Genomic DNA, 24,196 nt, shown 5'->3' with positions numbered 1-24,196 from the left:
GTGAAGTGACCTGATGGGAGTGTAGAGTGGGGAGCGGCAGCCCTATGCCTCACGCCTCCAGTTTCCAGTGCTAACTCCAGCTGCCTTCCAGCGCATCAGACAGCCAACTCAGCCTCAAGGTTTAAAGAAAAGAAACTAGAAGGTTTCCAATCATCAGCACGTCAAAAACAGAAAAGGAAAAGTCCAAGTGGATTTTATTTCTGGATTGAGATGGATCTAGAATCCCCAGCTAAGCCTGGAGATCCAAAGGTGAGATGAGGCTTTCCCCGAGGGGTTGGGGGCTTGTCTCCTGATGTGGGTGATGAAGGGCAGCAGCAACTGTCCCAGAACAGCCAGGCCCTGCTCCCAGGGGCCAGGGAAGGATTCTGGAGGTCAGGCCAGCATCTCCCTCCTTTGGTCCTACTCTTCTCTCACTCCCACTTGCCCTCCCACCAGAGTGTAGGACTCCTTACAGTCCCCTGAGGGACTTAGAACCAACTAACGTTAAGAAGGGCTTCCCAGGTGCTACTAGTGGCAAAGAACCCAGCCTGCTGATGCAGGAGACATGAGAGACACAGGTTCAATCCCTGGTGTCAGGAAGATCCCGTGGAGGAGAGCATGGCAACCCACTCCAGTATTCTTATCTGGAGAATCCCATGGACAGAGGAGCCTGCGGGGTTACAGTCCTTAGGGTTGCAAAGAGTCAGACACAACTAAAGCAACTTAGCACACACACATGTTAACATTAAGGAGAAGGAAGCATGGAGCTCCTTCAGTCAAAGCTTTTGCAAGGCTGTGGAGATGCTTTGCTCAAGGTCATTGCCATGGGCAACACGGAACCTCCTGAATCCTGGTTCTGTGCTCTTTCTTCTACACCTGCCTCCTTCCTTTCTCGTCTGCTGCCATAGGTGGGAGGACAGGAGAGAAGCAGGGCTCAAGGGGGCAGCAAGGACTTGGGGAGTTACACACCAGCCTGGGCTGAAGCTGGGATAGAGCCCTTCCCAGTGGGACTGAGGGACAAGAGAATTCCCCAATGTGCCCTGTCCTCTAAAGTGCAATGCACGATCCTAGAGGTATTTGGCCTCAAGCTACTGAGTTGGGGCTCCCTGTCTCCTGGAAAGAGGTTTGTTGACTTGGAGACTTTCCGTTGAATGTTATCCTCGCAACATCCAATCAAGGCTGATAACTCCTTGGAGGCATTTTATCTCACACCCCATGCTTCCTCATTGCCCCACAGAGGCGGTTTTGCTTCTGCAGCCGAGAGATAGCTGCACCCACTGGGGCGTCAGAGAAGTTGGGCAGGGCTGTGCAGACTTTGGCCCCAGCGTGCGCTGTGTCAGCACTTGGCACTTGAGAAAAACCCGCCTGCGGGAACCTGGACAGCAGCCCCAGAAGTAGCCTGGACCTGGTGGATATTAATCAAACAACAGATTAGGTGCAGACACACCTGGGAGAGCCTCCAGATGAGAGCAGGAAGCCAGCAGCTTAGAGGGCAGGGAGGGCTTGAGGCTGCCATGATGGTGCCTGAGACAGGAGGCAGAGGGAACCTGTGAACCTTGCCGAATCTGACCACCCTGGGGGCTCCACCTGGGTACAGCTGGCAGAGGCTTGAGTGGACATGGCCAGGCAGAGCCATGCTGAGGCTACAAGGTGCATCACAGAGCCGACCACGGACCCCATCTCCTTCTCTCCTCTCTCTCCTTTCCTTCACCTCCTGCCTCACCCTTCCTTCCCCCTTCTCCTGTTTCCTCTGCACACCCCCACCACTCCCACCTTGTTCCCTTTTCTCCTCATTTAGCCCAAGCCCAGTCTGGCCACTGGCCACATGTGGTTTTGTCCATTTGGACAGGGAGTGGGATGAGGGGACCAGATTATGACTGTATGAAGCTGTTCTCAACATGAGCAGGACAGGTATTAGAGTGGGAAGGAGGAAACAATGGCTAACTTCAGTTTGATTTCTTTAGAAAAAGTATCCACAGGTCCCAGGAGCTGCAGGCAGTAGATATATTCAAAGAAGAGATTTTTTTAACCACCCAAAAAGCATCCATGAAAACCCTCTGGGGACTACAAAAGAAGCATAATGTATTAACACAATCCTAGCCTTTTTTCAATCAGCAAGCAACAAAGGGCTATTGATAATGGTCAGTATGGTGTTTGTCAGAAGAGTCAGAGGTTCTTGTTCATAACGTGTTTGGTTATGCTCAGTTACGTGCCTTGGGCAACTACACCAGGCTAGATCCCAATTCAGAGCCTAGAGGCTCAAAGTCCTACCTTCCAGGAGCTCCCCGGCCTGTGGGAGAGGCCAGAGCAGGGGGAGATCAGCAAGGGCCAGGGGCCAGGGAGGGATTTCGAGAGCTTGTGGAGGAGAGACCGAACAGGACCCTCAGGCAGGAACGACTTGGCCTGAGAGTTGATTTTTAACTCCTGCTGTTGCCTGGAGGCTCACACCTGTGAGATTTTTTCCTTGAAGGAAGCAATCCTTCTGTGAAACAGAAGGGGAAGTGGGAGACTCGGCACCAGGCCCCCTGTGGACGCTTCTAACTCAGTCATTTAAGTGGCACAGCACCCTGTACTGAGTCTCATTCCCCGGGAGAGGAAGCTGATCTCCAACACTGAGTAACCTTTCCAGGGTCCCACAGTTCCAACTAAGGCTTAAACTTCTGGCTTGGAGAGTTTCCACTACACAGTGCTCCCCCAGATCTAGAGCCCCAGGCTGGCAAGCGGGTGCTGGGGCTGGCATGCCACGGAGGGAGTTTTTCCAGGCTTGGTGGCAGCAAGGCAGGCCAAATGTGCGTGTCTGGGGCCATGAGAATGGAGCCAGGCTTCTCTCAAAATGGAGCTGATCCAGCCCCAATGCTGAGCTCACCCCGATCCCAGAGTGAGAAGGTGACCAAGCAGGTCCCAGGGCTACTGGACCGGTGTCTCACTTGCCTGCTCTCAGGCCTCCTCATCGACAGTGGTTTTTTCTTGCAGGTCACCAGCCAGAGGGCAGGATGGAGAATGCTCATCTTCCTCCTGATGTGCCTGCTCCAGGGTGAGTCCCAAACAGCCAGACTCAGAGCTTGCACACCCACACCTGAGCCTTCCAGGCTGCAGCCTGGCGGGCACCTCAGTGGCCTTCAGCAACCCCTGCAAAGTACAGGCATTCTCCATGGCTTTGGAGCGAGGGAGTGATTGGATCTGGGCCCAGGGAGAGTGTAGGAGGCAAGAGCTCACACGAAAAGATGTATGTCTGACCTGATGATCGCTGGGATACTCAGTGTTTTGATCTGTCTCTGCCCTCTTCAATTCAAGTTGACGACTGAAAGTCAGCTGCATTTCTGAGATATGGGTTCCAGGATAGCGCTGCTCTATTAGCACTCATTCTAAAATAACTCAAGTGCCAGGCCACAGAACCAGTCATGTAAAGATGAAGACCTTGCTTTAGAGAGTGCAGAGACTACAAAGAAACCAGATGGGTCAATGAAAACCACACGGATGCATTTTGTTCTTCAGTCAATGCACACTTAGGGAGGGCCTACCCTGTGTCAGGCACTACGGACAGATGGGTGAAAGTCAAGTTGCAGACTGGTGTGGTCATCAGGCTCAGACAGGGCAGCACAGTCCTGTCTCCATGCTGTGGTGTCTGGTTTTATTCTGATGGTCATGGGGAGCCACTGAGGAAGGCAGTAAGTTTGTGCCCAGAGTATCCAAGTAGCTGCTTAATAAAAAATGTTGAAAGAGTAAATTAACAAATAAATGCTATGATAACGCCCTGATGCTAGGAAAGATTGAAGGCAGGAGGAGAAGGGGATGACAGAGGATGAAATGGTTGGATGGCCTCACCAACTCAATGGACATGAGTTTGAGTAAACTCCAGGAGCTGGTGATGGACAGGGAAGCCTGGTGTGCTGCAGTCCACGCGGTCACAAAGAGTCAGACGTGATCTATTGACTGAACAACAAGTAATAACACCAAAAACCATTTTGTTTGGCTTATAAACAAATCATATTTCAAGGAATCAAAGGGCAGCTAATGTTGGAGCAAGAAGCCTCTGTGATGCAATCACACCACCTCTTTATTTTCAGCTCTCATTGCCCCCTTTAAAATTTTTCAGTAGGAGCAAGCTTCCTGGCCCCCAGATGAAAACTCAGGCAGGCCCATCATTTTTCAAGTCTCGAAAGTTCTAATTGGATCATTTTAGGTAACCAGTTAAATATTGTGGTCAACCATTTCATCTTCATTCAGAGATACGCCCCCCACCCTGGCCACCCCAGGCCTGTAGTCAGAAAGGCAGGGAGGGGTGTGAGGCTGCCTTCCCCTCTCCCCTGGTCTTTCTCCCCACCTCGGAGGCAGCTGGCACCTGGGACCCCAACAGGGTCAGAGTGGCTAGTGGGAGGGGAAGCAGGAAGCAGGCTGCTCATACCTGATGGAGTGGCCTGGAGCTCTCTGGCCTGGCAGGCTTCAGAGCTGGCGCTTCCTCTTGTGGATGTCTTTGCGGACCCCTCCAGGGGCCATCTCCCCGCTGTGGTCCCTGCACACAGAAGACCCCATCTCAGATGGCTGCAGGCTGGTTCTCTCCCCACTGGGCCCCACCACTGGTCAAAGGTGGGGCCTTTCTCATCCTGTTGCTGGGGCAGAAGTGATCCACCCCAGGCCCAAGCCGGTTCTCCCTGCTCCTGCCACGTGCCCCTTGCACCTTCTCACACCAAGTCAGGCTCCAGTCTGCGGTCTCCAACTGCAGGCCTCACTTGCCCGTCCCTGCCTGAAGCCACACAGCGGACACTGCTGGGAGATGATGGGTGAATGACAGCAGGGCCACCACCTCCACCAAAGGGGCCCCTGGGAGCCATCACACGGACCCTAAAACGCCAGCCCTTCCTTTACTTCTCACAGTCAACTAGTAAAAATTCCCAAAGCCTTTATCGTACATAACTAAGCGCTTACATAAGAGTCAGGCTTCCTGAGTGGCTCTAGGGGTAACATACCCGCCTGCCAATGCAGGAGACATAAGAGACGAAGGCTCGACTCCTGGGTCGGGAAGATCCCCTGAAGGAGAGCACGGCAACCCACTTCACTATTCTTGCCTGGAGAATCCCATGAACAGAGGAACCTTGCGGGCTACAGTCCACGGGGTTGCAAAGAGTCAGACACTGCTGAAGCAACTTGGCACGCACACACGCAAGAGCTACCAGTTATCCACTGAACAAGTTCTTAAGGATGCATGAAATTTGATATTGATAAGAGAAAAAAAATGTGCCTTGCAAAAGTTGATTAAGGATTCCTAATCAGCTCTCAACTGCAAAGTCAGAACACCCCATCCTGCTGATCAATGGGGCTCATAAATCCTCTTCTTCTGCCCCCTCCCCCCACACACACATGTAGATCACACACAGATTCCAGAAATCAGAGCATCATCATTGTTGTCCTGAGATAGTCCTTGTTTGTAATTACAAAGATTCTTGCTTTCTATGATAAGTTGCTATGTAACTTTATCAACAGTGCCATAGTTGCAGTGTGTCATGTAATTAAACCCACAGTGAGTATTGATCTATCTCTAACATTTATGGTCTTGACTCTTCCTATAATGAGACCTTAAAACATATGCAAGAGGCAGGCCAGCTTTATGGGCATGTGCCCTGTGCAGTCACAGGGCCCCATTTATAAGGTGCCTGGTTTAACGCTCTACTATTGCCTTAGTGAACTCTTAGTAACTTTGGAACGAGAGGTCCTCCATTTTTATTTTGCACTGGGCCTTGCAAATTATGCAGCCAACTTTCTTGGGTTCAGAGGTGTTAAACACATGGAGCTTCCCTGATAGCTCAGTTGGTAAAGAATCCACCTGCAGTGCGGGAGACCCCAGTTCAATTCCTGGGTCAGGAAGATCCACTGGAGAGGGGATAGACTACCCACTCTAATATTCTTGGCTTCCTTGTGGCTCAGCTGGTAAAGAATCTGCCCACAGTGCGGGAGACCTGGGTTTGATCCCTGGGTTGGGAAGATTCTCTGGAGAAGGGAAAGGCTACCCACTTCAGAATTCTGGGCTGGAGAATTCCATGGACTGCATAGACTGTGGGGTCGCAAAGAGTCAGACACGACTGAGCGACTTTCACTTTCACTTTCAAAGACATAGAACAAATTGTAGATGCCAGGCACCCATATTCTAAAGCAAGATGTTGAAGCACCTGGACAGGACTGAGGAGAGAGATGGCAAAGCTGGTCATTCCAGAAATAGCCCCCCATGTCGTCACCCGCAGAATCATCAGAGGTCAAAAAGAAGAGCTCACAGTAAGAGCTTTCTGGAAAGAGGCAGTGTGATGCGCCCTGCACCACCTGTCCATGAGGGACAGAGGGCTCACCTCTTCCCCACTTTTAGAGGAGTAAGAGAAGGGAGCTCTAGGAAGCCACTCAACAAGCTTGCTGTAGTCCCAGCAGTCTCCCAACAGCTCGGTTCCAGCAGGGACCAAATGTGGATCCCAGAGAAGGAGCTGCCCCAGGGCCTCCAGCAAGAGGGCCACCCACAGGGGACTGTGACTTCAACCGGAGGGGTATGCGGCCCCAGGTCACAGGCTTGATGTCAAGGGGCCATTAAAAGGCCAGCAGAGGCAGTTCCTACCAGGAGGGAACTAATTGCAGAGAGGCCCCGACAGGGAATCTGGGAGGCAACGGGGAAGGACGTGACGCTGGATGCTGCCTTGCCCGGAGGATGCCACCTGCAGGCCAGGACTCCTCCTCCCCTCCCCTCTCCCCTCCACGCCCAGCCCCAGAGGGGCCCCAACAGCAGTTCTGAGTAGAGAAAGGGGTCCAGCAAAGCAAAGACCCTGAGCTGTCCCCCTCCCAAACATCAGGCCTCCAAGCATAGCTGGAAGAAAGGAAAAAGGCTTCAACTGGATAAGAGATTGGAATTGCAAGAAGCACTGGGCTGTGTGTTTTCTTATCCAAATGAGACTACAAAAGCTACTGTACTTGAAATGACGTCTGAGATTTTGTCAAGGGGCAGAGACATCCCAGAGCCAGTGTGAAGAGGCTGCCAGTGAAAGGGCCGTAGACTGAGCTTCAGCTGTGATCGCAGGCACTGCCAAAGCAGACGTAGTCACAGTTCTGCTCAGCTTTGGCGGCAGCCCTTGGTGGTTTCCACTGCTAGAGAAAAGTCAGTAGTGTTGCAAGCGCTGGTCTGAGGAGGTACCGCCAAGCAGGGCAGGATTCCTGTGCTTCCAGCACCCTCTCCTTTCAGCAGCAAGCAAACACTTCTGTTTTTACTATTTAACATCTCTCTTTTTTAAAAAAATGTATTGAAGTATACCTGATTCACAATGTTGTGTTAATTTCTGCTGTACCGCAAAGTGAGTCAGTTATACATATATGTATATTCTTTCTCATCTCCTTTTCCATTGTGGTTTGTCAAAGAATACTGAATATAGTTCCCTCTGCTATACAGTGGGACCTCGTTGTTCTAGTATCTCTCTTTTACATTCCGTGCAAACAAATCAGGGCCTTTTGTCAGGTGTTGCCTTGGCCCCCTTATAGGTGCTTAGGGGGCAGCTTTTCAAACATCTGCATTTTTAAAAAACATCTGCACTGGAACCCAGTGGCTAGAACCCAGGCTCTGGGCAGACTCTCAGAAGATCAGCTGGCACATGGTAAATCCTATGGTGGTTAGCTGAACAGTGGTAAGATCATTCTTGCATTTTCATCTCTCAGATGGGGCCTTCCACACAGCTCCATTCCACCCCTTGGGGCCACTCCTGATCTGGTGCTAAGCACTGACATTTCTATGTTGGTTCTTTTAACTTCCCCGGTGGCTCAGTGGTGAAGAACCCTCCTGTTAATGCAGTAGGCACAGGTTCGATCCCTGGGTCAGGAAGATCCCCCGGAAGAGGAAATGGCACCCCACTCCAGTATTCTTGCTTGGGAAACCCCACGGACAGTGGAGCCTGGCAGGGCCACAGTCCATGGGGGATCACAGAAGAGGCAGACATGACTTTAGCAACTAAACAACTACAGCAAGGAAAGCTCTACTCTCACAGGGGTACTTTCTGACCTGTTCCCTAATTCTAGCACAGTCTGGAGCTCAGAGCTCCTCAAACGGCGACACACTCAGCACTCTTTCTCCATGGACTTTTTTCTCCCTCTTCCTGCAGCCGCCAGTGCACTGAAGGGCCCACGGCTGGTGTCCGGGGAGCCTGGGGGAGCTGTGACCATCCGGTGCCGGTACCCCCGCTTGGCCATCAACAGCCACCAGAGGAAGTACTGGTGCCGCCTTAGGCCCCCAACGGGGGTCTGCCGCACCATCGTGTCCACCAGCCACTACACGCACCTGCGCTACCGCGGCCGCGTGGCCCTCACAGACTTCCCGAAAAGAGGCTTGTTCGTGGTGAGGCTGTCCCAGCTGACCCCGGAGGATGAGGGGCGCTACCGCTGCGGCCTCGGGAGCTCAAACAACGTGCTTTTCTTCAGCATGAACCTGACGGTCTCTCCAGGTCAGGGCCGGCGGCTGGCGGGTCAGGTGTGGTGAATTCTAGGAAGGGGGAGAGACCACAGGAAGCCCAGAGGCCCAGGAGGGCGTTAAACATGAGGACAGTGATGAAAGCTGGGGTCATGCAAGGGCCAAAGGTGCGGGCTTGCATTTCAGACAGAGGGAAGGTAGATACCAGGGAAAATGGCCCAATTGCGCCAACGGCCCAATACGAGGGCCTCCCCCTAAGCGATCCCACCCTATTCCCCCTGAACGTTGTGGCACATGTATTTGAAGAGGGTTCCGTGAAGCCAGTGGGTTAGATAATGTGGCTTCTTATGGTCTCGTCTCTTTGTTCAGACATGCGGAGCAGGTCAGATGGGCAGGACTGAACCCTTCCTAAGACGGAGCCTCTCAGCAGGCATCTGGCAGCGGCCAGGCCGGGGTCCTGTGCAGTCAGGTCCGGAGAGCTGTCCGGGGTCAAGCACCCGGAGTCCAGGGAAGGGCGTCCAGGCTGTGAGAGGAGGTGCAGGCAGGCAGGAGTCCAGAGAGAGCACTGTCCGTTAGAGGCGGCTCTCTAACCATCTGCGGACACTGGCCACTCTGCTGTGACTGGGGTTTTTCTTTTTTTCTCATTTGCAGAGCAGTACGTGAAGGACAGAATGGGGTCCTGGGGCAGTTGGATAGAGAACATGTGGGCATAAAACAAGACAGGAACATAAAGCGTCAGTATTCGCAACAGACTGGAGAATACATCTGGCTTTCTCTGTTTTATCCAATATACTGGCCAAAGACTGCACTGCTTAGTGAGGGTACATTCTAGCGGCGAACACCTCAAGCCTGATGTCCTTTGCTAAAGCCTGTAGGCTGCCCGGACAGCCCTCTCATTAGGCCTCCTTCTGCTGTTCACACAGGTCTTTCCAGAACCATCCCCACAGCCACTCTGGCCTATGGTGAGCTCATCACAGGATCCTTTGAAATAGCATCACCCCCAGCAGCCAAAAGATGCACACGAGGAAACACCCAGACGACAGGAAGACAGAGGACAGGATGGGATACGGTTGCCCTGACTCCAGGAGCCAGGAAAACCACGGCTTCAGCCACGGGAGGGCAAACCCCAGGAGCAGCTGCGGTACTGGCTCCCGGGACAGGCAGCCAGGCAGAGGGCTCCGTCTGGGCAACTGTGCCCACTGTGCAGACTCCGGCTTCAACAGTCAGAGGCAGGACCGGTGCTACAGAACGGGGTCTGGTGTGGAGCACCAGCAATTCAGAAGCAACCAGGGCCAGGGCCAGCAAAAGAGAGAGGGAAACTACTCCTGGGGCTGACAGGCCAAGCGAGGAGACAGAGAGTGTCAGCGCAACACCGGGCACCACTGAGACAGCTGCAGGGAGCATTAGGCCATCGACCCTGGCCTCAGAAAGATGGATGTGGGAACCCCTCCAAGAGGAGACATCGGCTTCTGAGCCACAGAGCCTGGGCTCCGTTGAAGGCACCATCCCGGCTGCAGCTGTGTGGACCTCAGAGCCAACCCGCATAGAGATGGCATCTGCGGAGGGAAGCGGTGACGGCAACCTGGGCACCCCTGCCAGAGACGGTGGTTCACACGTGATGCCGAGCCAGGCCCTGGCAGCGGGGCCCCTCGGGCCCCCAGCCAGGGAGTCTTCCGTAAAGAGGTAACCCTCAGGCTCCCTCCCCTGGGGCTGCACCTCTGCCTGCTCCCTCAGTGAGCTCAGCTTCACATGCCCTTGGGTCTGCTCATGCCTCTGCTCCCCCTCTGTAGCCTCAGGACAGTGAAGGGCAAAGGTCACGGGGGTCAGAATGCTCCCTTCTTCCAAGGTCCTCACTGGGAGAACGCCACCTGAGTATTTTCACGTGACTGAGCAAACATCTAAGCAACGGAATATTCAGAATATTTAGGTGGGACTGTTGGGACTTTTGGTTTCTTAAAGATGAGGAAACAAAGCTCCAGCGGGTGGCAAGGTGGGGTGGCGGGTGACTCACCGAAGCCACAAAGAGACACTTTGCGGCAGAGCAAATGCCTAGCGTGGATTCCCTGACCCTGACTCAGTTCTCTTGGCCCCTGCGGCCCATTGGCAGGGACCCCACACAGGTGGTTGGGGAGGGACAGGACGGAGGACTTGGAAACCGGGAGGCAGGGGACCGCGTCCCAGGTCAGCAACTAACCGGCCAGCCGTGGGACGAGGGCAGCCGGCCGGCCCAGGCCTCCAGGTCGCCTCTAAAATGAGGGGTGCAGGGCTCTCCAGGCCCCCTCTCCTGAGCTTTTCTGACGCCCACTCCTGCTGCTTCCTCGGCAGTGCTTCTCTGGAAGAGAAGAACGTCTGCGGGATCCTGACTCCAGTCTCGTCGGTGCTGTGCCCGCTTATGCTGGTGACCCTTGTTCTGTGGAAAAGGAAGCTCCAGAGGAAAGAGAGCTGTGAGTGGGGTCTAATTCACCCGAAGCCCGCAGAGGGGAGGGCTCGTTCCCCTCTGACACCCTCAGGACTGGGGCAGGTCCGGGACTGCTGGATGCAGAAATGCTAAATGCTAGTCTGGGCCATGCTAGCCAAGCTTGGCCTTGGTTCCTTTCTCTGTCAAATGGGAAAGTCATCTGTTTATGTCCTGGTGATGTCCGAGAGCCTAGGGAGACGTTCTTCAGAGAGTGGTGAGACTGTTGCTCAGTGTAGGCCTAGGAACCACGTGAACAATGCTGGCAGCAGACAGGCGTGCAGGGCCCAGAGGTGCAGCCAAACTATTCCTGCACCCTCTGCAGACCTCCTACAGCACCAGGCCCAGGTTTAAACGCATCTAAAGCGACTGCTCCACGGTGGTTAGATGTGGCAAAGAAAGGGTGAGATACTCTGGGAGCAAGCAAAAGGGGCTAAGCTTCCCAGACCCAGGGCCCTGAAAGCCTGGCCCAGTCTCTGTGGATCTAAGGGTCTGATTAGAAACTGTCTGTGTCAGGAAGTCCTTGACGCTTGCAGCGGGTGAGGGCGGTTCTTGGGGAATCAGGCTCAGTGTCCAGGACCCTCACAGTGTGCTCTGTGTCTGTGCAGCTCAGAAGACAGGAAGGTCATCAGGGGTCACCTTGATTCAGATGACACAGTCCCCGGAGCTGGGCCTCCAGCCAGGCCAGCCACCCCAGGTGGGAAGGAAGAGGCTCCAGGTTGACCCTCCTCCTCTCCACACCAGCCTGAGTCTCCCAGCAAGAGACCCGGGACCGTAAGGAATGGAAGGATAAGCCACTCGGTCACTGTGGAAGCGGAACCAGGACTGAATACCGTAGCCCAGCTTCTTCTCTTCCTTCCTCCATGTGAACGAGTTGGGGCAGAGGGAGCTGGGGGAATGGGACTCCATCTAGGGAGACAAAGGCTGGGCCAAGGAAGGTCGAGCATTTTCCACGGCCATAAGTGACACTGTGACTCAAAGAAGGCTGCAAGACAGAATCAGTTCACTACTGGTGGAGGTCAGTGGACCCGGATAAGGCATGAAATTTCCATTCCTGGAGGTCTGAAAATATGAGAGGCTTCCAATCAAAGTGCAATGTTAATAAAATTTCAACCATCACTCCTAGCCCTCGTAGGCGCCCCCTTTTCTGATGTCTGTTAGCACCCAGCCTACTACACACGTTTGACTCATTCCCAGTAGATTCTAAGCTCTAGGGGCAGTGATTGTGTGTTGCCCTTCTTACTACATCCCTGAAGAACTTCAGCTCAGTAGAGCCCCCAATAAATAACCTTAGTGAATGGCTGACTGGAGAGGTGTGGTCTCTGTGGCCTCTGGTGACCCTGCCCATGAAGATGCTCTGAAGCGCTTTCAATGTGCGGGGGCGGGGAGGGGGGGGGGGCGGGGCGGCCCATAGATAATCCCACAGGTCCCTACACGGGGACCAAGAGGAAGAACACTTGTTCCCCGTTCATCCCTCCCCACTTGGCCCCATACTCACTATGCTGAAGACCTTTTGACCCAGTCAAGATTTTCTGGGATTTTCCTAAGTTCATGAAGGAGAAGGGTATTTTTCGGTAGATTCTCATCTTCTTCATAAAGCTCCTCTTATTCAACTGCTTATAATTCCCTGATGCCAAGGACTGTTGATAAAGCTGGAAAGCGGTTATGGTAAGAGGGGTGGATAAGAAAGGAGATGGCCAAGAGGAATTTTATGTGGATTCTGCTTTGCAACCATGTCATCACGTGCTTGTTGGGGGTTTGCTCTGGTCCCAGGTGTCACGTCTCATCAAGTGTCACCTCTGCTCTGTCACGTTGCCAGATCTGTCAGCAAGCTGTCTGAGCTTCACGTTTGGACAGAGCAGCCCTCAAGCAATGGAAGAGAAGGGAAAGAAAGGCTCCAGCATCGAGTCAGGAATTGTCAGGGAGATATTCCCAGAAGGCTCAGCCCTGCCTCCTAAGCGGCCAGCAGTACCACAAATCCTACCTTGCTGCCTCTGCAAAGTTGGGTCTGAACCCAGACGCTGTCCAGAGAGCATAAATACGATACGCTCTTCATGGTTTGGGAGAGAAAGGCTCACTGTTTTGGATAAGCAGTGAAGTTGCCTGCACCTAACCAAATGGATTACAGAACTTCAGCACTAATAGATCCTCAGAGATCAATCAGTCTAAAACCCACTGCCCAGGGTGAGATAACTGAGACCCTGTGGCAGCAAAACAGCTTGCTGAAAGGCTCTCAGTTAACCCAGTTAGGAATAGCAGAATGAGGACTAGAAAAGGGAACTCGTGACCTTGACCTAGTGCTTTCCTCACTTCACCTTTGCTAAACACCATATCAGATGAACTCATCATCGAGAATCAAAGACACCACACCCCTGGCTCTAGACCATTTTCATGCACGTGATCGCAGGGGCCTGCCTCAAACACCTGCAAGAGAGACAGAAGAGCCACCATCATCCCATCCAGCCGATGTGGAAACAGGCCCTCAGGGGTATAGAGTTCAGCCACAGTCCCCTCAGCTCACTGCATGCAGGAATGGGAGCAAGTCCAGACTGTATAGGACCACTCCACAGTGTTTTCCAGAGGCATCCACAAAACGCTAGCTTCTGAGGACTGTTACAAGCTATTCTGAGGAAAAGGTTTGGTAGATCAAAGAAATTTGGGAAACATGGCTTAAACCAAAAGCGGGTTTTATGCAGGAGTTTTGGAAGACTTTCAGAGGTTAAAGCGTCTGCCTGTAATGCAGGAGACCTGGGTTCGATCCCTGGATCGGGAAGATCCCCTGGAGAAGGAAATGGCAACCCACTCCAGTATTCTTGCCTAGAGAATCCCATGGACAGAGAAGCCTGGTGGGCTACAGTCCACGGGGTCGCAAAGAGTCGGACACGACTGAGTGACTTCACACTTAATACATCAAGGTGCATTGTGAATAGCCCTGGTGGGAGGCTCAGGGGACATTGTACGTGTTACCCCAGGTTTTGGACTATCGTGTTTAGCCTGAAGTGACCTCACAGGACTGGGCTCCTCAAATCACTCCTTGTTTGGGGAAGCCTGATGCATTGAATCAGGGGTCACAAACCTTTTCTATAAAGGGCCAGAGAACAAATACTTCAGACTTTGCAGGCTGTAAAGCCTCTCTTGCGACTGCTCCACTCTGCCCTGGCAGCCCAGAAGTGGCCAAAAACCATCCTGAAGTGAATAACTTTTGGCTGTGTTCCAACAAAACTATTTACAGAAGCAGGCCACAGGCTGGATCTGGCTCAAGAGCAGTAATTAATTTACAGCCTTAATGCCAATCCCTGCATTAAACCGTAAAACCAACTGAGGCTCTCCACTTCCCACTCTGATATGAACGATCTGACTCCAACCTCCTCAACAGCTTCCCTTGGCCACCCTTGGCTGGCACCTTCCTCCTTCTGAGCCCCTGTAAGCCCCTGTCTGGGATGCAGTGGTTGGGCACTCTGCCTGACCACCTGCCTGGGGGTAGGGAGGGCACCTGCCGGCCAGGGTGTTGTCCAAGGGGTTGGACAGGGGTCAGGAGCAGCTTCCAGAAGTAGGAGAGGCTGCCAAACCAGAGTGTTCCAGGGAAAGCTGAGGTCCACCAGCGGGGAGAGCCAGTACAAGCTCAAAGGGATGGAGCAGAGCCAAGACCAAAGTCTTTGGAGCTGAACAGAGATAAGATCTGAGTGAAATCTTGGCCAGGAAGGAAGTGGGGGAACCCCTAAGGCTTCAAGCACTCCTTTATGGGCTTAACACACTCCTTTATGGGCTAACGGATACCTGGAGAGGGGCAGGGGCCTGGATTTAAAGGGCCAGAGGCAAAGGAGGCTAAGAAGGCCATGGCCACTGCTGGGAACTGTCAACACTCCGGTTTTAATCTCTTATCCCCAGCTAGCTTGATACCCACATCTCTGGGACAAGGAGCAGGGGGACTTCCAACTCTGAAGCTGGAATCAGCCAAGTGTCCATGGGAAATATCCAAGACACAGGGAAGCACTCCCTTTCCTAAGATCAAGCATGTTCTCTGGATTAGGGAGCAACCCTCCCAGTCTCACCTTGCTACATAACAATGCTGCTGCTGTTCATTGAGTATCTCTACCAAGCAGGCACACTCCTGGATGTTTTCACGTTCTACATTCACTTGATGCAACATTTTTATAAAGTAGGCAAGATAATCCCCATTTTACAGATGAGAAGACTGAGGAGACAGAAAGAGGCCGGGAGCCACTGAACACAAGGCAGCCACAAACGCAATCCGTGGTCATGGCACTGCACCGCCATGCTTGAACTTACAGCCTGCTTATTTTGGTCACACGCTTCCCTGTTTAAGATTCTAGAGAAGTCTTTGTTTTCCTCTTTTAGGCCTGTGTGTAAAAAGTCTCATAATCATTTCCAGTAATTTGTTCTCTTCAGTCACTGAGCTGACCTATTCCTGTCCTGGCTAAGTGAAGTGGAAAAGTTCAGAGAGCTGGAACTAAGAGCGAAAACTTCACTGACCAGTCCTGAGGTCCTTACTGGCATTTGCAAAAATCGAGCTCAGATCCTAACCGCTTGCAGGGGTGTCCATCTGTCACAGGTAACTCAGGACAAACGCTTGACTTGGCAGCCAACTTCTCATACTCTCCACAAGGGTTTGGGGGGTTTCTTCCTCTCCTCCAGGAGCCAGTGGGGTCTGGGAAGTACTGAATCAGCTCCCGTCAGATACAGAGAGGGAGGTATTTCCACGAAAGGACTTACACCTCGCTTCAGTCAAGTATTATTTTAGACATGTATTATGTGATTATTTTCCATTGGTGCAGATAATCCAGGGCTAAGAGCTTGACAAAGGTCGAATGGAGAATGGAGAGCCCGTACTAAAGGAAGTACTCTCTGTGGGTGGTGCTGCTTGCCAAGTCCAGGGCCACCAAGCCCTCCATTTTTCTTGAAGTGACACAGCGTGACTTACAGGCACTGGGCCTACCAGACCAAACTGCTCCCCTCACTGTCAACAAGGGGCTGAGCCATCACCCCACGGCCCACCGTCCAAGGGGGCAGCTGAAACCCAGATGGGCAGCAGAGAGGTGCCAGCTGCCGGAATGGACCCGATGCCGCAGTCCTAGAGGCCCGTAGACATCACGAGCACTGAAGCTCTGAGTCAGGGGGCCGCTGTTCGCCTCCTGGTCCTGTTTGGCTGAAACATTCCCTGATTAGCATCTCAGGTTTTCTGTTCTGCCTCTTCCAGTCTCTGACCAAGTTCCCATCCTTTGCCTGTTTGTTGCCTTGATGTAGACCTACCAGTTTTGCTCTGCGCATAAAGGTTCAGTTAACAAGGGCCACTTCTTTTCCTAACGTTACAGATTCCTGGTTCCCCAACCCTGAGTACCTTAGAAGGAAGAAAGCCATGATGACGTGACCAAACGCATTTTCCAAGTTGTCCCATAATTTGATGATTTGGTACTTCAGACAAGAGTTCAGGAAGGGGGCCCTGGGGAGTTTGCTTCTTTAAATCCTGGCATGGGAAGGACAGACTGGTTAGGAAATACAACTCTCCCCCACCCGTGTAGCACAGACAGCTGAAAACCAACTACAGTATACGTCACTGGAAAGAAGCTGATTGTATACCATTGTACAGATGGGAATGTTGAGGCTCGGATGGGCACGGGCTGCAGGGGATCTCAGAGGATGTGTTTTTAATGGCTGCCGCCAGGCAAAGCTTGGGCTAAAGGCCAAGCTCAGACCAGGAACAAGGAAACAGCAAGTTTTCAGGAGGACCCCGGTGGCTTATGAGAGGGGCTGGGCCCTGCCACCTGACACTCCACCTATTGACTTTGGATGTCTGCTCTGAAAATCTTCCTTCTTCCGCCCCTCCCTGGCCAGGGGATGCAGGCAGTAGAGGGCAAGAGAGTGGTTTGGTAACTTCAGAAAAGACTTGCTCATTTGTTCCTGCCTCGCAGAATCAGAGAATAAAAGCTCTCTGGGGTCCCGGAACTGGCCTGGGGGAAACTGAGGGAGCCTGGTGACCGAAGCCGACTGTCCACTTCCAGGATCTTTCACGTTCAGTTTCGGCACTTCTAGCCTCCTCGGGCTCAGGCGTGCCCACCGCCGTCTCTGCCATCACACCCCCACCAGTCACAACGATCGAGTACAGACAACCCCCGCTCCCGCCCCACTCCAGAAGGCCTAGAAGAAATGCCATTTTCACTTTCTAATTAGGAATCAATGGAGCTAGGAAAACAGTGAGGGGCTGGACATCTGGGCAGTGACAGGGAGGCAGGTTGTCAGGGAGAAGGAGGTGACTCAGTGAGTTCATGGAGATGGAAGAAAAGATCTGAGGCCCCGGTGCACACACGTGGCCAGCCAGTGGCTCTCTGCGACACATCCAGTGACCTGAACCTTGAATTTGCTAGCACCCCTCCTCCCCTCACACTCCCCTCACACCTGCCACCCAGCATGGCACTGTGACTTTTCCCTCATTGTGGCTGTTCTTGGCATGGACACGAAGCTGCCAGGTCATAGACACTCTGCTCCGAGCCCCCTAAGAAGGGCCCTGTGGAGCCCCTATGAAATCACCCACCAGCCAGGCAAACATTTATAAGGAAGCTTCCTCCTACTTACTTCCTGATGAGGAGGTTCACCAGAAAACCTCTGAACATAAGTCTGGGCTCAGAGACTCCTCCAAAATCTGACCCGAGCTAAGCCAGGCCAACTGGACTGTTCCAGTCTGGGGCTCCAGGCAGTGACCACACAGGGACCACACTGCCAAGCTGAGCGAAAGTGCAGTCATCCACGTCCCAGGCCCTCTCTCAAGCCCCAAAGGTGAAATTAAAACAGCAAGAGCCAACGCTGTGCTCCTGCCAGTGGATGACAGCTGGGCCAGAAAATATTAGATCATTATTTGCTGATGGCAAGGCAGGCAACCTGGGCATAAATAATCCCAAACGGTCCACTTCCTTAAAAAACAGGGTTTGGGGGGAGAGGGGCTTGGTATTTAGCTTTTGCAGTCACTGTCAAAATTCTCTTTTCCAGCGATTGTTACTAAAATGCTCTAAAAATGCTTACCAAGAAATGCTCGATTTCAGGGCTGGCTGGCCTGGGATTAAACATTGACTGCAGACAAGAGTTAAACATTGATCAGCTAAAGACCTGCACATGGGAGCAGAGAGCTGGCAGCAAACAGCAGTGGTAGGCACTTCCTCTCTCCACTCTTATCCCACTTGTCCCGCAAAGCCGCATTCATGAGGACTGTCCGCAGTGAGCAATGCTGAAAGGGCAGTGGAGATCTGGGGAAGGACCAGATAGCGTAGGCCTCCCCTTCTCTGTTGGTGGCTGGGTCAGCCCAGGGTCTGGGAGCTTCATACTGGTAGTGCCTAGGGGCCTGTGGACCTGGCCTTCTCCAGTCTTGGCGGGATCAGTTCAGTGCAAATGGGAGCCCTTGGCTGCCTGGGAAAACAGACTTCAAAAGATTCATCTGGGGGAGTAAAGGCTTTGGGAAGTGGAGGAAAGTGCTCAATGTTGGGAGACCTCGGTTCTCGACCCATCCATGCCATCAGCTCATTGCGCAAACCTGGCCAAGTCCTCCCACTTCCCTGCCCTTGGTTCCTCACGGGTCAGCGAGGAAATCAGTCCTTTCCAACAGCCTATGCTGTCCCCGTGCTGAACCATCAACACCTTCTAGATGCCAGCCACTGTCCATATTATACTTAATCTCCACACCATAGTAATGGGGTAAAGATAATTAGCCCCATTTTATAAATGAGAAAACCAAGGCCCAGAGACACTAAATAACTTGTCAAGGAGCCCCCTGCTAGGAGGTGACAGGACTTGGATGTGAACCCGGAGAGTTCCAGGTCTGGTGTGTGGGAGATTTCCCAAGGCTGCCTGGCTGGCGTGTGGGGCTGATGACTCTTCAGTTAGACAAGAAGCCCTTGGGGAACAGGGATGCACACCCCTGCATGTCTCAAATTTCCCTGGACCTCGAACTTGCTGTGGGGCATAGTTTTGCGGTAGACTGATTGAACAACTGGTCACGGACACAGCAGAAGTTTGTGGTAGGCTGAACAATGGCCTTCCAAAGACAGGCCCACCTCTGATCTCTAGAATCTATAAGTGTTACCTTCTTTGAGAAAAGGGTCTTTGCAGATGTAATTCAGTTCAGGATCTTGAGATGAGATCATCCTGGATTTTCTAGACAGACCCCAAAGGCTATCACAAGTGTCCTTTCCTTATAAGAGAGGCAGAGAATCATTTGAGACACACAGAAGACAAGGTGAGCCAAGGACACAGCTCAGAGTGGTGTGGCTACAAGGCAAAGAGGGCCAAGGAATGCCAACAGCCACCAGGAGCTGGAAGAAACAAGGGCCTGGTTCTTCCCCTGAGCCCCCGAGGGAGCCCTGAGCCCACAGCCTGATCTCCGACGTTTGCCTTCCAAGAAAGAACACTTTTCAGCTGTTTTAGGACACCCTGGTTGTGGTCATTCGTTGCATCGCATTGAAGCTAATGCGATGCTCAATCAAAACACAGAGTCCTAGAACCGGGAAAGCCTTGGAGGTCAGTTGGTCCAGTGCCCTGGTTTAACAGATGAAACACCTGCAGCCCTGAAGGGGGAAGTGGTTTGGCGAAGGTCGCTCAGTAAGTTAGAGCTGGGTACAGGCTCGCTGACCCCAGGCCAGGGCTCCCCAACTGATTTGTACCGAGTCCCAGAGTCGTGAAAGGCGAATGAGACTTTCTCATTATTATTTTCCTCTCTGATTATTATTTTAAGAGGGAGGGGGAGCTCTTAAACAGATGAAGCACTGTCCATCTTGGAGGTGTAACTCCTGCTTTTACCATCATCACTCTTGAGTCGGGGGGCCACTCTCCTCCCCCAGGACTGGGAGGCACGGCCTATGTCTTGGGGCCACTGGGTTCCCAGTGGGGAAACCGCAGCGAAAGATGGGAAGCTGGGGGACTGCAGTCACACCGCTACCACGTGGCTGAGCCCAAAATAGGACGCAGGGTTCTGACTTCATAACTCTTCCCTGGTTCTGCTTCTCATTTGCTTCTTTCCCTAAGCTGGGTCAGTAGGCAACGTGGACTTGGGGTACGTGTGGGGGCATGGGCACTGTCAGCTAAGATGGTCTGGGGGACTCCTGGGAACACACCAGGACATGATCTGGGAAATGTCCCGTCATCACAGACTGCAGGGCTGGGAGAGGAGCCCTGGGCCCCCCAGGTAGCCTGAGAAGCAGCTGTTTCCTGGACGTGCTTCCCTCCCTCCCCACAGGCCCGTAACTCATCAAGGTTGTGTCCTAGGGCTCAGTGGGTCCCCCTTAAGCCAGACCCCAGACAGCTAGACACAAGGTGGCCCTGCTTTGGGGAAAGTGGGTAAATGAGAATAAGAGAACAAAACCTACAAATAGCTTGACGATCGAATTCCAAAGAAGAGAGAAATAAGAAGGAAAAACCTTTGAAAGGAGCCATATAACCTGGCAGAACTAGAATTTTCCCCTCATTGTCCCCAAACCTTCTCCACCTCCCCTCACACTCTCCCACTTCATAGTGACCCTGGGGCTAGGGAAGGGGACAGTTGAGCGGGGAAGAAAGACGGCTCAGCTACCCATGCGTCTCTGTGCCTGTCATCCCCCCATCACCGCGGGGCTTAGTCCAGGGCTGCCACTGGAGAGGAGACTGACACTGATGGAGAGACCCCCAAGGGTTTGGGGATGCCAGACAAGGGGGCCTGCGCCTTGCTTGTCCTGTATGGAGCCGTGGGGCCGGCATCTTACCAATGACCACTGAAGCCCCAGTTACGTGGGGCAGGTGAGCGCAGAAAGCTACAAGGGTGTTGGGGAAAATGAGGCTCTGCAGCACGGGATCTGAAAGTACCAGGAAAATGTGAGTGAGCCACACTTGCCCTGCACACACTGGAGGTCCTACCTGCAGGAGCCCAGACGCAGAGGCAAGGAGACCCAGGGCTGGCAACAGACCTTTCGAGATGGGCCGGCGTAAAGGCCACCAGCCAGCAGGAGGGGTCACACCGCAGCGGATGGGGCTATTCCCTTCTAGGGCGTGAGGCCCACTCAGAACCAATGCGGGGGGCTCCCTCCCTCCGTCTTGACAGTCACACTCATGCAAGCCACCCCCTCACCAAGATTGGCTCCCCCAGGGTTCACAGAAACACCAGAGCAGAGACAGGGGGACAGAAAGGAAAGCCAACCCAGAATGAGACTGAGTTTTAAATCAGGAGGAAAGTGAACGAGATATCACTGAATCGGACCAAATTTACCTATAAGTGACTAGGTAACTTTTTTCCAACATCAGTCAGATTATGGCTTTAAGGTCTGAAAAAAAACCTGCATAATAGAAAACAAGGTTTATTTTCCCACCATCCAAACCCATCATGACCTCAGGCTGATAGCCCACTGTGACTGAGTGGGTAGCTAAAATAAGACCCGGGTTCTGCCCGCCTTGTGTTTTTTCTGGGACTCTATTTCCCCTTTCCTTCTTCCCCTTCTGGGGTCTGGCCTGCAGGACGCTGTAGACAGAGCCTGGGCCAGCCCTGCACAGGTAGGATTGGGTGGGATTCCTGCAAGGGGTGGGTGTGTGAGGGGTGGGGGGAGCACACGGGTGTTGGGGAGGGGGCTCCACTTGTATGACTCAGACGAAGATCGTTTGGGGAACTCCTGGGAGTCCTAACCAGGTCAGGTCAGGGAAACCACCAAAGACTAACCAAGTCAGGGAGGGAGGCTTCTACCGCTGCTCAGACAGTCAGCGCTCACTTTGCCGAGTGAGGCGCCAAGCCTGGGTCCCAACAAGACCCTGAGCTCTGTCATTCCCGGGACCCCAGGGTAGCCAGAGCCTCCAGCTCCTCTAGCATGTAAGAGGGGAAAAACATGGTCCCCCGGGTCCTGGGGGCTCTGGGACTGATGAAAGGGGCTCTGCAGGAGACGCAGAAAGAGTGGACTTAATCCAGGGAGTGGGGGACGGGTCCCCAGGTGCGTGGAGATGTGAGGCTATTCCTGCCACCTGTACCCCTTCAAATGCGTATCAACTCTGCACTAATATCTGGTGCTAGCCTCAGCCTGTAGGTTTGATATCACTCTATCTATTTTACAGCTGAAAAAGAAATCATGAAGGGGACTTGCCTAAGATCTTGCAGCTGGAAAGCAAACAGAACAGGCTCTCCATGCTTGATACCCTGTCTCCCATTCTGCAGGTGCAATGATGGGGGACTCCCAAGTAACAGTCTCCCCAAGGTCAAGGGGAAGCAAGTGGAGCCAGGCAGGAAGGCGGAAAGGAAAGGAAAGCAAGGGCTCTGCGGGAGTCACGTGCCGCTGGCCAGCCGCCATGCCCATGGGAGAGTGTCCCTTTAAGAGCCCAGGTGTGGGTCAAGCACCACACAGTTTCAGTTTTGGCAGCAGCATCCAGTGTCCCGTCGGAGGCTTCTAGAAAAGCCAGGGCTGCGGACTGGTCAGCAAGCAGTGCTCCCGAAGCTGACAGGATAGGAGGAAGGAGCTCAAAGTAAGTGGGGCTGCTCTGGGGTCCCCGAAAGGATGCCATCTGGGAAGGGCCCTCTGCACGCACAACCCCAGTCCCCAAAGAAGGGGATGAGGGGAACGTGGCCACCACCCGCGTGCCCAAGCGTGTCGTGGGGGAGCTGATGGGCACAAGCCCGGGTGCATCCCAGAGAGACAAAGCGAGGTCCAGGGGTGAACGCTCGGCAGGGGGAAGAAGGGATGTCTGGGCTTGGCACATGGCATTCTGCTCAAAATTTGGTCTCTGAGTTCCCTCCTAATTCCTCCATAATTTAACTGTGACCTTAGGCAAGTCACCTAATTGCTCTCTCAGCCTCTGTTTCCTAATGTGCAAAATGGGCATAAAATAAGGCCGATCACTTATGGGTGATTCAAATGAAAAAAGATGTGTGAAATCGCTTCAAAAACTCTAGAGCAAAATAACAGTTGTTTTGGTGTTTTCCAATTCAGTTCAGTTATTCCAGGACTATTGAGTACCAGACCAACCCAGATAGGATAATGCCTATGCAGGTCCTGGTACAAGGCGGGTACCCTTCTAGTCCTTGAATATTTCTCCTTTCAGCTTTCTGGTGGAGGCACACGCAGTCCATTTTTCTGGGTTTCGAAGACACCCTGAGATCCTTTCCAAATTCAACCCCACTTTGCTCTCACAGATCCCTGCCACCCCAAGGTATAATGTGCATCACCGTTTCATCCTGTACCTGCGAAGCTGGGAAAGATGAAGTCCTTCCCAGGAAAGTGAGTTAGGCGGGCAGAGCCCCCTGCCAGGCGCAGGCAGCCTTCTTCACTCCTCAGGTTCCTGTTGCCTCTGCAGCCAGGAGACCTCAGACATCAGCTCTCTTATCCTGACAGTGCCCCAGGCCAGCCAGGGGACCCTCAGCACAAGCGCAGCTGCTCTGCCAGCTGCATCCCTCACCAGCCCCACTGCGTGCCACTGCCCCAGGTCACCTACGCGGCCGGCGCTGTTTTGCACCACAGCCTTCGCTGTCACTCTCCCCCTCCACTAGGGGAATTACAAGCCCCTGAACATCTGGAGTTGGGGTGTGTCAATTCGTGGGTTAGTGCAGAAGGTGGCTGTCTATGCTCAGAGCCGGTTTTGAAACTCTCCATCCATCATCCCTCGCCCTGCCCTTGGGTGTGGTGATGCGGCAGACAGAGCAACGAACCAGGAGCCAGGAGAGCAGCTGGCTCTGTTGTCTCTGCCTGTCTCTTAGAACCTCTGGACTCTGTGGCTTTATTTTACAAACAGCATAATAGCAGCAGCTTCCAGGTAGAAAACACGCTTTTCCTTGGCTTTCTCAGCTTCATCTTCTTCCCAACTGAAACAAACCCAGTGGGAGGCGGGGTAAGAGTCATAAACCTGTGTTACAGTTGAGGAAACTGAGGCTGTGAATTAATGTGAGTGGCGTAAGGTCACCCAGCAGGTATAAATGACAACATTTGGATGCAGTCATTTTGGTATGGTCATGGGGATATTTTGACATCACCTAAAAAAACACGATACACAACTTTTTAAAAAGTAGCACACGCATGTGCTCAGCAGAGACCCCCGCACCCACGTCTTGCCCCCTCTCTGGGTGGGTGGGGGCTGCGATCCCAAAGACCCTGGCATTGACACACTGTGATGGACTGGAAAGAAGTTTTGGAAGCCTTGTGTCTGGTTACAGGAAACAAAGGTAACCTGCCGTACATATGGTAAGTGCTGAATAAATAGCAGCCATTATTAATTTTCAGGAAGAAATTCTGTTGGCACCTACCCCCTGAGTTCAAACACAGTCTTTTCACAGGAACCACCTTTCCTGTGAAAAGCAGAGAGGAGAGAATTGGACTAAGTTCTCCTCTAAGACT

The 24,196-nt window shown here is 52.9% G+C and overlaps 1 protein-coding gene across 1 annotated transcript; it reads left to right on the top strand.

The window, feature by feature from the left end:
• Positions 1 to 210: 210 nt before the first annotated feature.
• On the top strand, positions 211 to 11,637 carry FCAMR (Fc alpha and mu receptor). The gene is made up of 6 exons (XM_052654251.1): positions 211 to 249; positions 2,953 to 3,013; positions 8,100 to 8,438; positions 9,328 to 10,087; positions 10,730 to 10,848; positions 11,468 to 11,637. Exons 1-6 carry the CDS (start codon positions 211 to 213, stop codon positions 11,635 to 11,637), a joined length of 1,488 nt encoding a protein of 495 aa, XP_052510211.1.
• The last annotated feature ends 12,559 nt before the right edge of the window (positions 11,638 to 24,196 follow it).

Source organism: Budorcas taxicolor, chromosome 16 (genome assembly GCF_023091745.1).
Source record: "Budorcas taxicolor isolate Tak-1 chromosome 16, Takin1.1, whole genome shotgun sequence".
Classification (NCBI taxonomy): domain Eukaryota; kingdom Metazoa; phylum Chordata; class Mammalia; order Artiodactyla; family Bovidae; genus Budorcas; species Budorcas taxicolor.
Note: the sequence above shows the minus strand (reverse complement) of the source record. Positions and strands in the feature narration are given on the sequence as shown.